Source organism: Rhea americana, unplaced genomic scaffold (assembly GCF_003343005.1).
Source record: "Rhea americana isolate MKP2758 unplaced genomic scaffold, rheAme1 scaffold_194, whole genome shotgun sequence".
Taxonomy (NCBI): domain Eukaryota; kingdom Metazoa; phylum Chordata; class Aves; order Rheiformes; family Rheidae; genus Rhea; species Rhea americana.
Genome location: NW_028186083.1, coordinates 1,666,207 through 1,680,662, shown reverse-complemented (window position 1 = coordinate 1,680,662; position 14,456 = coordinate 1,666,207). Strand labels below are relative to the sequence as shown.

Below are 14,456 nucleotides of genomic sequence, written 5' to 3'. Positions count from 1 at the left end.
CAACACAATAACAAATCTCTAAGGAGAAAGGGAATCGTTTCTCTGTTAACTACCTTGACACAAAGCCCTGGAAGAAAAATGTCCAGTTCCAATAATGTCATAACCTGATTAGAGCCTGCACAGAAGAGCTAAAACACTTGCAGAACAATGAGTAAGAAATTAAGTTTCAAATTGAGTGCTGGCCCTATCTCGTGTCACTTCTTTATACTCTAGCAGAAAGGACACTGCTGAGCACATTTCACATCCTCCAGCCTGAGATGCCTAGATGCAGACATCATTTAGTCATCTCATATATGTTTTTTCCCATTTCTTTCTCCAGGAGGAATGACAAATCTAGAAATGTGACTGCACTTTGTTTTATTATGATATTGATTTTTCCTGCAAAGGGAAARCGCATTTATCCCCTAGGTCTGTGTGCTGGCAAGAAAGGGTTAAGAAAATGTTTATCACAAAGCTGGCTTCAGAGTTGAAAGTAATGTGATCAGTAATGAATTTTGTGTTACATTAGGTTGTATAAATGGACAGACAAGCGCAGACAACAAGTGGCCAGGAGTCGGGGCTAATCTAATGATGTAAAAATAGAGACAGCACCAATTATACTTGGGGCCAGCTCAGAGCTCCTGCAGGGACTGCAAATGAATAGGTACAAATCAAATTACTGACTAATAGACGCACTACAAGAGAGGGCAGTCAATGCTAAATACATTAGGGCCTTGTGACCTCTCTGCTCTGAACAGCAGAATCCTAAATTTGACTTAAAAAAAATCAAAGAAACTCTTGTTCATTTAAAGAGAGAAATAGAACAATGTTATTTGTGAAATGATTTGAAACACTCGGATATTTTTTGTTTTGTTCGTCTACGGCCACACTATGTATGTAACCCCAGTGAAATCTGACAAAGGGATTACTTTTAAAACTAGAAGAAATATTCTTTGTGCAAAAGTAAAGACTTGACAACAAAACAGTTACGTTACATACCAAAACATTTCAAAGCCATGTGCCTCTTTGTGGTGGTGTTTTTTACTGCTACGTCACCGGCTGTGTCTGTATCAAAAATAAAATATTTCTTAAAAAAAAAAATTGGTTTAATAATAAGAAAATTAAAAGGAATCTCCCCAAACCAAAACTGGTTATAAATAAACACAGTTGCCCAAATTCTTATCAAATGCATAGAGTCAGAGCTGTCTCTGGGTATCAGCACTCTCTTTAGAGACGTCAGCAGACTTTTTCCGCAAACAAGGAACCTCAGTTCACACCAGAGCCATTTGTAGTATCAGCATTCATTCACCCCCCCCCAACCATGCCTGACCCAGGAAAAACTCCACCAAAAAAATCCCGGCGCTGCTCCTGGCGCTCTGCGCACCGCCCCGCAGGGCCGAGGCGGAGGCGACCCACTTGGCAGCGCTGCGCCCTGCTCCGCCGCCCGCCCCGGCCCAGGTTGACAAGTGGACAAGAGCCAAGACCGGCGGCCTGGGAAATAATTAGAGAGTTGAGAAAGCGCTCGCTGGCCCTGGAAGCTCGGCGCCGGGCCGGCCCGAGGGCAGCCCGCGGGGAGGCGCGGCAGGGCGCAGAGGAGAAGCCCACGTTGCGGCGTTTAGGTGTTTAATGCCCTCGGCGTGTGCGTGTGCCCTGGGAGGAACGTGCACGGCACCTGAGCACGAAGGCAGCTCGGCTCTGCCGTGACAGAGCCTGGAAATAAAAAACCCAGACATTTTTGGAAAGCTCGGTCATAGCTGTCGATCTGTGGCGGGCAGCACACGTCGGGGTGCGGGCTCAGCGCGGTGCTCGGGAAAGCGACCCCACGGGTGCTGCTGCCGCCCATCATCGCCCCTTGCACTGCCAGCGCCGGCTCCGGGGAGGGCAGCGCTGCAGCCCCATCCCCAGGGAGTGCTACGAAAGTGCCTGGAAGAGTTACCCTGCTGCGTGTTGCCTGGAAAAATCACTAATAAGAACATGTTAAAACAACACCAGCCTGTGCATGCTCTTCTCATTCAGCACTTTAAAAAATGGTGGCTCTTAAAGACCCTTGAAATTTCATTTCTTTTAAAAGAGTCTCATTGTAATAAGCCTTTTGTAGGAAGAACTGCATTGAGCTCTGAGACTTATTTGAGGGGTAATTTAATCTCTGACCCTGGGATGAATATTCCAAAAGTTCAAAGGCTGCTTTTAGCATTGGTGCTATTTGATATGCCAGCGTGCTTGCTGCCCAAGCTGAGTCGGCGTTGAACCTATGCAGAAACCTTATTGCAGAAATGCTCTTCAGAGGGAAAATCAATTGCTCTGTGTTGCTGCATTCCCAGATCCCATGTCCCAGTTAGAATTGAGGTAAACTGGGGGGAGGGTGGGGGAATCATCTTAGTAGAATTAAAAGGAAGAGGAAGGAAGGAAAGGCACTGATTCAAACTCTATCTCTACATAGGGCTAATCCTATTCTTGAAACCAAATGTACAGATACTTTTCTGTACTGGTGGCTGCTCATCTCTCAGCACAGCTTCTGATGACAGGCATTTTCTCTTTTGGAAAAAACCCAGCATCAGAAGGTTTTTCCTGTGCCGGGATCAGAGGGACCATTCCTTCCTCCTTGCAGGCAGATGAACACCCTTCTGACCTGAACCAGGCATGCAATAAAGCCTGTGACTTCACTTCTTGTCATGAACTTCAGATCTAGACCCAGGCCACAAATTTCACATAAACGTTTCAAAAACTTCCCCTTGCAAAGCTCAGAGGTGTCAAGCCCTGAGTTTGGTTGAAGCCACTGTAAGCATCTGAGAGCCAGATGGAGCGCGCGCCTTCGGAGGGAGGTCAGCTTCCCGACCGTCCTGCAACGCAGAGCCACGTTGCACTAGGGGCCGGTCTCCACCAGCACGTCAAATTAGCTCCACTTACTCACATTCCATTAATCACATTAAAGAGCTTGTTTCAAAATACGAGCTTCATTCATCGCATTACGGGTTTGTTCCTGAAATTTGGGAGGAGTCTGGAGCATTTCTGAGGAAAGCCATGCGCAGCTCTCTGCTGACTCTGCGCCTCGCCGCACCTCTCGTTAACTCTGCAAAGTTGGTTTACAACAGAGTCGGAGTTTTGTAGGAATTTTGAAAGAAAATGAGACATGCTGCTTTTTTTTTTTTCTTTACCTGAAACTCTGCTCACATTATAATGGGCTTAAACCACCTCCCTTTAAATTCTATAATAAATCTTCAAATCTTGTGGATTTTCTTGACCGTGTTGGTGCCCTGCTTAAACCTTTCCCTCTGCAGAACTACTGGCACTGCTTCTAAGATGCAAAATTTGGGAGATGTTCTGTACTGTTTCAATACAGGTTTTAAATGGAAGTTCAATGTATTCCTGATGCAAGACTGGTAGAGAAAAATGTTATTTTGTTCCATAAACTAAAGTGTAAACTAAGCTAACATATGGTACTGAACTTCATGATGAATTAAAAAAAAAAAAAAAGAATATACGGCCACAAAGAAAAATCTTACTCTTATATGACTATGGAATAGTTCCAACACTTGTAAAACACTGCAGAAATGTGGATTGGGTATTATTTGTCAAAATAAATTAGATACAACTACAACATTCAGGCAGCCAAACAAATTGTAACGGAGAAGACACAGCAGACAAGCATGAACTGGAACCACAAACTGAATGGAACAGTAAGCCAGGCTCTGCATCTCTAAAGTCACATTGACTCCTACGGCACTCCATCGATCTAGCAGCAGAACCAGGTGTCTGACAGTGGCAGCATCACACACATTACTAAGGAAGTTTGCAGCATTGCCTATCCTGACAAAATTAACCAAATACTTACTTATTTTGCATGTGAGAAATTAATAATAAAACCATGTTAAAATAACAGCAGCAAATGCATGCTCTTCTCACTCAAGCATTTGAAAAAACAGTGACTCTTAAAGACCCTTGAAACTTCATTTAAGAGTCTAATTTACTTCATACTTATTTATACTMTAAATTCACAACTTTCCCTTGGAAACCTGTGTTTTGCTTAAGTCCTCTAAGCAATTAATGCACTCCTTGGCACCGCRCTGTCTATGTAAAGATGTAAAGAATGGTACTTTTTTGGTTAAGTCATGAAAGTCTACAGCAGAGACGCACCTAGATTTAATATACATTAAACCTTTTGTGCCAAAGAAGGAAGGAGAGGTTGGGACGAGCCCCCCGGCGCTGGGCATACCTTTCCTCCCAGCACGGCAGACGAACAGCACTGCCAGATCACGTTCACTTCTGCTGCCCTGCAGTTAGTAGCCTCTCCATGACAGATCCACCGGTTTTCTCTCGAGCCCATGTACATCCTACTGGACACGACCAGGGTGGGGGGCTAAAGAATCTGGATACCTGGGATATGCATCAACCCCACCATGATTTACCTCTACAGAGTCCAACCACGTGAACATCGTGATTTCTGACACCCTCCACAGCCCGGAGTTAAGGTGGGGGAGCGCGAGGGGCAGCTGTCTCACGGCATTCAGCGTACTGAACTCTCACTGCACAGAAACCTGGGATTGTCACAGGAAGTGTCTTCCTCGATTACAYCTGAGCACAGATCGTCAACTACACTGTAAAGGCTTGGTCTCATACTACAGGCTAACTTTCAATTTTATGCCTAGAGATGACCCAAATGCTTTGGGAAGCTTAAGAAATGTACTTATTGATGGACTGCATAAATCAGAGGTTTTATTGATTATAGTTAATTGGAAGGAAAGAACTCTAACCTAGGCTAGCGATTGTTGTATGATAAGTTTGAGCGAAATATTGTCAAAGAAATTTATTTCCTGGAAGTACAGTTTCATAAATCAAAATACTAGCTTTTTTTTTTTTTTTTTTTTTTTTTTTGAAAATGCAATGTGAAGCCACGGCACATACTCAGAAACTAAACTGCAAATGTAAATATTGTGGCTGCTGCAAAACAAAGCTTTGCAAGCAAAACAGGTTACTGACCACTAACATTTTGTGAGCAGCTCTTCATTTTTTTTTTTCAGTTCGAGTTTGACAGAAATTGAAACAGCAAAACCATCTTTTTGCATCTTTGCCAATTTACGCCTTCTTTGGAATTAAATGTGTATCGAGGCTGACAGCTTATGTACAGCAGACTCCACTTAAGATAGACATGGGTTGTCTGGATAATTGSATAATAAGGAGAATAGCTGGTTTCCCAATCAACTCAACTAGCTGTACGACTGGAGTTATCATTTAGGTCACAAGCAAAGTAGATTTTTGGGGGGGTCCTATTCCAGACCTGGTTCTTCTCCTGTCCACCGTCCGACAGCCCTTGGCAACTAGCCGGAGTCATAGACGGAAAAGACTCATTAGGCCATCTGACTCCTCTCCCCTGCAAATGCAGGATTGTTCCTCATGGTTTTAATGTCCTCTAGTGTGATGTTTCCTACAGAGCTCCTCACGGTGCTCTCTGTGATGGACAGGAGCTAGGGCTACTGAAGYAGTGAGGCACTGCTAACACTGTTTTCGGTAAAACAGGGAAAAACTGTTAATATCTGCTTCCCAAAACGATCTGTGTATTATGAGCATGCACTTCCTCTGCACTGCTGTAGCATATCAGCCCTGAATACTATATAAATCCATGTGCCAGCTATGTCCTAACAGTTAAAGCATTAAAAGAATCTATTTATCTCTTGCCATTAAGTGTGTGTCAGGACCAGTTGCACACTTGATAATGTCTCACTACCCATCCTATTTCCCACTTTTTCTTTGTCCACGTAGTGGACCTGAGCACCATGCAGGCACATATATTCACATTCAGCACTAAAAATTTTTGTTATTTTATGCTTTAGTTCGAGTGAGACTTTGTAGTTTTCATTAAATTTCTGTAAAATGTGTTAAGCACTGTCTGAAGAGAATTCAAGGAGTACAAACAAGGGTTAATGATATGCGTAACTTCAACTTAAAATAAGTCATTTTAGGAGTAGTAGAAGAATGTTTATAAATTACATAATTTTGAGACCAATGCAGAAATACAAACACTGTGTTGGGAACTAGTACCAATAGAGACCAACTACCAACAAGCAAATTTATGGTGCCCTCTCTGCTGAGGTCTTTACTATCATTTCAYTGAGGTGAGTGGGCAGAAAAGACTCCAAGAAAGAAAAAGACAGGCTAGAAAACTGCGTTTTTCAAAAATCCATTCAGTTCAGCCTGAGTTGATTAAGATGTTTGGAGGAAGTTAAAACAATCCTATGTATTAGGAGCCAACAAAGACACCTCATCTTTGAAGCAGGGGCAATGTTCCTCCAAACTTTTCTGTTTTTATTTATTAACCAGCAGCCAGCTGCTAGTGCTTTGACATGACCCACACTGACAAGTGGCTGGCTGGCAGCCTGCCTCGAGTGGAACCACCCATGCTGTAACTAGTGCTCGCCTACCTCCTAGGCAAGTGGAGCTTTCCAGGCATCATCTGAGCAGCACAGTACTTTTTATGGCTATCTGGTAAGAAGAACAGTTCAAGAGTAGTTAGGGGATGAAAGTAGAAAGGGCATGGGAGTTCACAGCCTTATCAATAGGTTTTCTCTGCTGCATCAAATCATCACATGCCCAAATTCTGAGAAAAAAATGTTAGTGATAGCGAGGATCCTAGGATAAGCAGAAAAACACAGAGTGCAATAGCAATAGTGACAATAGAGTAGCAGGATTAGGTGAGCTGGGTTAATGCTCATGTCACTCACTACTGCACGATGGTGCTTAGGTTTGCCACTTTGAACTGGTGTATCTTTCACACTCCCTATGAACATTATGTATCTGGAGTAAAAGAGCAGGGGGAAGTCTTCTCTCTGGATGAACTTTAGCTCAGTGATGGCATCTCTCTGTAAATAGCTCTGTTTTGTCTTTATATTGATGGACCTTGACTATTGTGAACCTAATCTTATGTCAAAGAACCTGTCACTCACTGATATCAGCTAGGTTGTACTCGTTAACATGGAAGGCAAATCTAGCCCTCTGTCCCTGAAAAAGTTTCTGGTTTACAATATAATACAATGTAAAGTCTTTGGGGCATTCAGTCATCTTATCCTGGCATATTTAGATGGCTTTAGCTTTCAGAGAGGGTATTCCGCTGACATCTCCCCTAAAGTACAYTGCCTGTGAGGTGCTGACACATCACTTGGAAGTGGACATCATCCCAAAGTTAATCCTGATCACACTGTGGGTCAGTAAGTAACAACATGCTTTTTGGATGGATGGATGGATGTTTTTCCATCTTCACAGCCCATTTTTCCCTCTTCACAGGGCTTTGAAAACATGACCTGATTAAACTCCACACCACCAAGATGAGGCATCTCTATCCTTATTGCWGTGATGGAGCACCTGAGTCACAGGCAAGTTAAGTGTCTTGTCCGAGGCAACGAGACGGTGAGAATTGGCACCAAATCTGTAACTGTGATCCATACTTAATGTTCAGCCAACCTCCTTCTGTCAAAAACCAAATCTTAAAACATCCCTTGAGTCCATCTTTGTTAAGCACTAGCAAATCGAAGGACAGACAGGCTGAAACAATAGCAGTTGGGAATATGAAAGTTGCTTCTGCACCACTCAGCAGCTTGGTTACTGCTATTTGCACCTACACACAGCAGCTTAAACTCTGTTTATTCTCAGCCTCCTCCTTCCCCAAACTGCAGGAGGTGGCAGCAGTATGATGGCCTGTTGTGGGTTACATGCTCAGTAGTGACCAATCTGCTAAGCAAGGGTGACAAATCCTAGTGGGAGAGCCCTCGTGTCTTCTCCAGTAGAGCAGTGAAGAGTAGGGAGAGCTCCATGCAATACAACCCCCTAAGCAATACATGAGGGCAACAGCTGACAAAGAAGAGACGGTTTCCACTCTCTGAAGCCTTTCTATAATGTCAATAGGTTGGTATACCCATACATTACTGCTAAAGCTTGCTCTTTTTTTCTTCCCAGRCAACTTGCCAAAACTGTGATAAGCGAGTGGGCAGCTGATGTTAGAAGCTACCATTACTACCAGTTGCTGGTCACAAAACAAATGGTGCATGGATCAAAGATGGACCTAGCCCTTTTACTAGTGGGTATTTTTAAAATAAGTCAAAATTAATGGAGACTATAAAACCACAATAACTGCGCTTCAACATTTCTGAACATTTCCTACCACTGAGCCCCTTCTAAGCAGCATAATCTCTGACGTGCCATTCCATTTATTTAAACAGATGATATAATTTATCAATATAATGGACACTGATGAAGATGGATTAATTTGGATTAAAGAACCAGCACTTCACAGTGGCTCTATTTAGGACACAAAATTAGGATGTGTGTGATGATGACGTTATTTTGAACAGTGTGGGCATGGGCAAAAATTGGCACAAAGACTAGGGTACTCTTGACCTGGTGATGGGGGAGGAGAGTCCTTATCAGAGCAATACACTAAGGAAGCTTCAAATATCAGTGTTTTTCTTCAAGTAACTTGAGGCTTCTCAAACTAAATCTACGTGATCTAACAACATATTCTTTTTATACATCATCTTTCTTGCATGAGGTGAGACCCCCACAGAAGTTAATCAATCACAGAGGAAGCAGGCTGAGAAAAGGGGAAGCAAAACTTTAGCTAGTTTAAAAACAAAAATCATCATTGGGTGAGATGTACGTGATCTCTGATCACACCTCTTCTTTGTACCTGTTCCTGATCCCACTATGTCCCTGCTGGGAGATTCGCACATCGCATCAGCCAGGCGTTCTCGAAGGCCCTCTTCAGTGTGCTCCATGGAAGACATGTGGCGGAGACCGAAGTTCTCGGGCCAGCTCCCACACACCTCCAGCAAGGTCACGCTCCGGTCAAAGGCACCTTTAACAAACAAACGGGAGATGTCTGGTAGACCTCAGGACCAAACTTCTTCCACATATATAATTTATTGCAATGGTTAATTTGAAAGAAAGAAGCCCTTGCATTTTGAGTTCTGAAAAGCTAATTTCAGCACATTAATTCAAATGTTGACATTAATAGCATAGTAGGAGCAAGCAGAGCCCTAAGAACTGAATTGCTCGACCAAGCAGTTGTAAGCAAAAGCGTTACATAGAAAATACAGACCCAATTCTGCTCTCACAGTATCAGCGAATAGTGAGAATCAGGAGTAGTGCTGCTAAAATCAGCCTAACGACACCAAGGTAAAGAGTAACAGAATCAGGAGCTGCACTGCTTTAAAAATGTATGTATGTTATTAAGTACATCCYAGACAACTAGAAATTATTTTTGAAGTTGACTTGTTTTTCACTGGGTTGCTCTTTCACACTCTTCTCCCTTCTCATCTCAGACAAGGGAAACAGCCAAGTCACTTCATCTTTGCTAATGGCCACAAACTTGAGCTACTGTCCCTGTCACATTCTTGTGTAGAAAAGTCCAGCAGTGTGATACCTTGATGAGGAACAGATTGCTTGCTTTCTATTTTGCATATTCAATATGTCTACAGAATGAAAAAAGTGAGCCTTTCTTTCAGTCTAGGTTATATGTGGATTTTCTGTGTTCCTGCACTGTTAAATTTTAGGTCAAATTTGAGCTAAGAGTTTCTTTCATGAACAGTGCTTTACTGAAGATGCTGCCTCTTATGACAGAGTGAGTGTACCTACAGAAGATACATACAACAACTCTGTAACTTGTAGTTATTTCCTAATTCAAAATAGTAGACAATGTTCTGTTGAATGCAAAAATTAGATTCTGAATTCAAGATCACTTCAAAGTAAAAAATAAAATTATTCTACTTTATTATACAGTAAGTCTTCTGCGAAGGCTTACTTAAATCATTCCCACTTGGAACAAGATTACAGTTATGCTTGTTGCTTCAAGCACATACCATTTACTCAACTATTAGGTAACTGAATATGCAGCGTTTATTGTGCCTGGTTTCTGCCAGCCTAGAGAGGGGAAAAAATGCAAATGCCAATGTTTCTCAAAGTTAAAAGTACATGAAACACGTCCTTGTTATCAGGCCTTTGGTTTTCCCCTTTGATCAGCCGTCAGAAACTATCTACACTTGTGCGCTGTGACTGTACAGCTTCACAGCACACTCTCTGCCAATGACAGGTGGTAATAGAAAGGGTGAGAGACCAAGCCCCGCGGCAGGCGTCCCTTCCTCTGATAACGGCCAAAGTACCGGGTGATAACCGTTAGTAAACACTCGGGCAGCCGGTTAATCCATACATCAGCAAAGAGGGGCAGATAATTTTGAACTCTAATGGCATGGACAAAAGCACAAGGGCTGGCATTCAGGGATTTATATGGGCTGCAATGGTGACTTCTGGCTCCTGAATTTCATCAGCGCACACAACTTTGATTTATCTCTCTGCCTGGCCGCAGAGTAGACTCCTGGCACTAGAAAACCATCAACACTAAAATGGACCTCTACAAAACGGGCCCATGGCTCTTATGTGATACATGCACTTGAACTCTGGATGAATCCCAGTTCGAACGTCGAGCAGGACTGACCAAATATTTCAAYTTTCTAATGGGTCTTCGGATTTATAAGGTTACTCCAGTCCACTAGTTTGTTTTAAAGGAAGGCTTCCTGGAGCTTGTTTGAGAAAATGCAGCAAGGCAAAGTAACTTCTATTATATTTAAGTCTCCACAACATTTCCATGTTGTCAGCTTTCCTAACTGCAGGAGGACAAGCAAGATGTGGCCTTTTTTAAAGCTTCTTTTTTACAGCTCCTCCTTATGTGGTTTCACGAGGCCCTGAGACCCTTGCTCAGCTTCCACCCTGACAAGACCCCACTGATTTCAGTCATTTTTGATGGGACTGTTTTAGTACCTGGATAGCTACTGGGGGCTTTTAAAACACAATCCAAAAAAGCCGGAGTGGCCGCGGGCAGTGCTGGCGAGCTGGCGAGCTCCCGTGCTCGTTYGCTGCTGTGCCGGAGAACGCGGATGAGAAATCCGCTCTTTACTCGTGTCTGCTCTTATTTTGAAAGTGAGAAATGGGAGCATTTCTGCTCCTATAAGCAGACATATGAATAATAAGGCAAATGGTTTTTGAAGCTCTGCCAAGATGACTGCATACGTGTACAATGAGAAACTTCATAGAGTGCCGGTCTCTGGTTCCAGAGATACTTGAGTGAGAGCAAAGGAGACAAGTGTAGCATTACCTCGGCAATCAGGGCCAAGAGCTGCCAGAAGTTCTTAGCAGCAACGTGTGAGGTGCAAGTGTTAATGCAAATGCAGGTTCGAGGGATTAACTGCACAGAAAGCTTTCTTGTAAAAAACTTAAAGGCTGGGGAAGCTCTAGTTTTATCTTTCCTCCCTTTTCACTCCTTTTCCATGTTACGTGTCCACCACTGGCAATACGTTTCGTGTCCATGCATCTAGCTGTGATTCACCAGCCACAACTGCACCACTCGGACAGTCCCTCCGCCTTCGAGCAGCAAGCGGTGAGGGCAAAGGAGGTCTGCACGCTCTCCTGCGCTCCAGGTGGTACCGGGCTCCAGAAACTTGGCCTTATTTTAATACACACATTTATTAAATTGGGTCCACATAAAGATGAGCATACAGGATGTGGGAGTATAAAATAAGAGCCTTGCTTAAAACAGAGAGGTCATTTCATTCTGAAAACCCCAAACCACTAGCTCTGCCTGTTTCCATTGTGAAAAAGCTGTTTCAGGAAAACCAAGACCAGTTGTCACAGACCTTCCCRTTCTTCCTGCCATTGACAACAGACAGCAGATGTATCAAAGTAAAATAATTTTCTCAAGGCAGAWTTAAGTCTTGGATGTTTTTATGCCTTGGAAAATTCTTCTGTGAAGTGCATGAAATCACAGATGGGCTGGTTATTCCCCAGGAGCCTTTGGGTGCTTTGTCCTACATACATCATTACCAACGGGACACGAGCTAATGGTATTAAAGTTAAACTGATAGCAGCTAACCATATCTTTGCTATTTATTAAATTGTAATCTCTTTTTCTGGCTGCTTTGCTCTCCCTTTCTCAATCCCAGTATCTCAGTTGATAACGTATCAAATTTCTCATCGCTGGCCAGAGCGAAGTTTACAAATAAATCTCAGTGTAGCATCCTGCCCTCAGAAACCAGAAAAGCCCCAGTCCGGACCTGGCTGCACTGCCAGCGAGGCAAGCGAAAGCCTCCCGCTGATTCAAAGGATTACTGACTGCTTGAGAGAAGGCAGACTTCGGCGGCTGTGTTCACTGACAAACTGCTGAAATCTTACTGACAGCCACAAATACAGGACTGTGATGTGTGAAAACTAGCCTTTCTGCTATACCAAATACATGGCATAACTTCTCTGGCAGTGGAATAGATTCCATCTAAAAGGAGGAATTAATTTAGAAACAACTCAAGAAAGAAGCAAACTGGTGTTATTTTAGCCAAGCAATGAGTAGTGAAATCCTGGTGAAACCTCATTAAAATCACTGAAAAAAATCCCATTGACTAAACCTATGTTAATATTTCATCCTATGGTTCGGTGCTTTCAACTGAGCAGAAAATTTCCTCCTCCTCTTCCTTACTGAAGATGAAACTAGGTGGAAATTAAGACCATCAGCCTCCTTTGTACGATGCCCAAACACCATCCCAAATTCATTGCACTATAAATAAAAAACAACTTCAAATCCAGCCAAACTGAACAAGCAGAAACTTTGGCTTCAACATCTAGGGTGAAAGTGCTTTGTTCTGCAGTTCCAGCGYGTTCAGCTTGCTGCTGCACCAAACGCCCCACGGTAATCGTGCTCTACAGGCAGAATTTTCCTATTGAAACTTTAATTTTCTCCTGACAGAGATCTCACACTTCTGTCCTTCCACTAACATTCGCCTCACAGTGAGAACTGCCCTTTACTCACACCGCTGCAGGACAGAGCAGAATTAGGCTCTACATCTTTCTGYTTAATGTTTCTCGCATTTTATTAATGGTATAGGCTTCTGTTATTACTCATACGAAATTACCTTGCTTATAAGCACAGGATTTGTCTTTAATATTGCAATTGTTTCAAGGCTTTTAATATAAAAGGAAAATAAATTAAATTCTACAGAAAGGGTTTTTTTWAAAAAAAAGAACCTTGGAAACATCCTTTCATTTCACAGTTCRCTCTACCAACCAAAGCCCAAGAAAACCAGAGCAGCTTATTTTCTTCTCTGAAAAATCTAGTACTAAAAAGTACTTTTACAAAATATTTTAATGCTTCTAGTATGTTATTTTTCTAAGTCAAAATAGCTAAGCTAAATCTTTCACCATAGCCCTTTAATTCAAAAGCCAGGGGAAWTTTTTTTCATTAAACCTCTGGACGGCTTTGTTTAAAATATGAAATCAAGTAGCTCCATTTCCTGTCTTCTAAGGAACAGTAAATCAAAAAGAGTACGTTCTCCAAAAATACAGTAATGGTTCTATTAAAGGGCTTGACAGTTTTGAGCCTCACCTTGCATATTGCAACATACATGTGAGCAAAAAACCAGAGTAAATAGGACCGGAAATGACCTGCCAACTCTAAGCCATAAAAGATGCATCCTTCCCATGAAAGCCGCGGGGTCTGGCTCGCCGGCCGCGYGCTCGCTGCCAACGGCCGGCTCCGAGGAGGGGCACGGCTTCGCCTCGCCCCGCTGCTGCCTTTGCCGGCCCATTACGGAGCACGAGGGGTCTCGGACGGGAGTCCTGTCCACCCTGGACCGGCAACAGCAGCAAGCGTGACCGAGCTGCCCAAAAAAGCCTCGGCCAGAAGAGGAGCCCACGGGCGCGCCAGCGACGGGTGCACGGAAATTCCTTGCCCAAAGTCACGAGTCAAATTCTAGCGTACTCTGTTTCGGTACTAACGGCTGAACTTTCCTACAGGGTTTGCCAACTCGCATGCGTGCCATAACTTTGTTACTCCGGGGGGAATGCCGCAAAACAGCAGCGCTTAGTACTTGCTTGAACGGGGACCTGCGCAAATTCCTGCGTTTACCGTGGAGAAAACGGGCTCTTCCCCGACCTGCCCTACGTCTGACTTTTAAACAGGCGTCCGCGCTCAGCTGCACGCTCCGCGGGTCCTGCCGGACGCGCGCGCCGTTCCCGCGGGGCAGGCGGCGGTCCCGCTCCGCGCAGCGCCCGCGAATCAGCGCAGCAGCGTCAGCCAGCGCCTTTGGGGAGGCTGCAGGAGCTGCAGCGCTCGAAAGCAGCTCTACTTCCCTGTCRTCTTCCCTCCCACGGAGCTTCTTTTTTTCCAGAATCGGCCAGTTACGCTATAAACAGGACATTACTCACCAGCTCCGCATCCTGCGAGTGTGTTTAATTAATGGAGGCCGCTCAGCCGGGGTGCCCCGGCCCGCAGGCAGCGAAACCCCCTCGGCGCTTCAGGAGAAGCGAGCTCCCCGTGTCCCTTCTCCCTGGCACGCTACGGGGATAAATACTGTTCATTCCTCCGCCGTTAAGGCTGACGGAGGCTCAGGCGCGGGCGAAGCCTGGCCGCGCAGCAGCGGGGCCGGGGCGGGCGGGCGGCCGGGCGCGGGGAC

At 44.1% G+C, this 14,456-nt stretch overlaps 1 protein-coding gene across 6 annotated transcripts in view; it reads right to left on the bottom strand.

The window, feature by feature from the left end:
• The window catches only part of BCAS3 (BCAS3 microtubule associated cell migration factor), a 372,504-nt gene that overhangs the window by 18,571 nt on the left and 339,477 nt on the right, over nucleotides 1–14,456 (bottom strand). For 2 of the 6 annotated variants that reach the window (XM_085302933.1, XM_085302934.1), the window contains 2 exons: nucleotides 8,654–8,821; nucleotides 979–1,044 (listed from right to left, as the gene is read on the bottom strand). In XM_085302933.1, the coding sequence (XP_085159059.1) occupies nucleotides 979–1,044; nucleotides 8,654–8,821 (234 nt within the window). Of the gene's footprint in view, nucleotides 1–978; nucleotides 1,045–8,640; nucleotides 8,822–14,456 lie in introns of all 6 variants that reach the window. The other 4 variants (XM_085302935.1, XM_085302936.1, XR_014895586.1 and 1 more) reach the window with 3 other exon arrangements.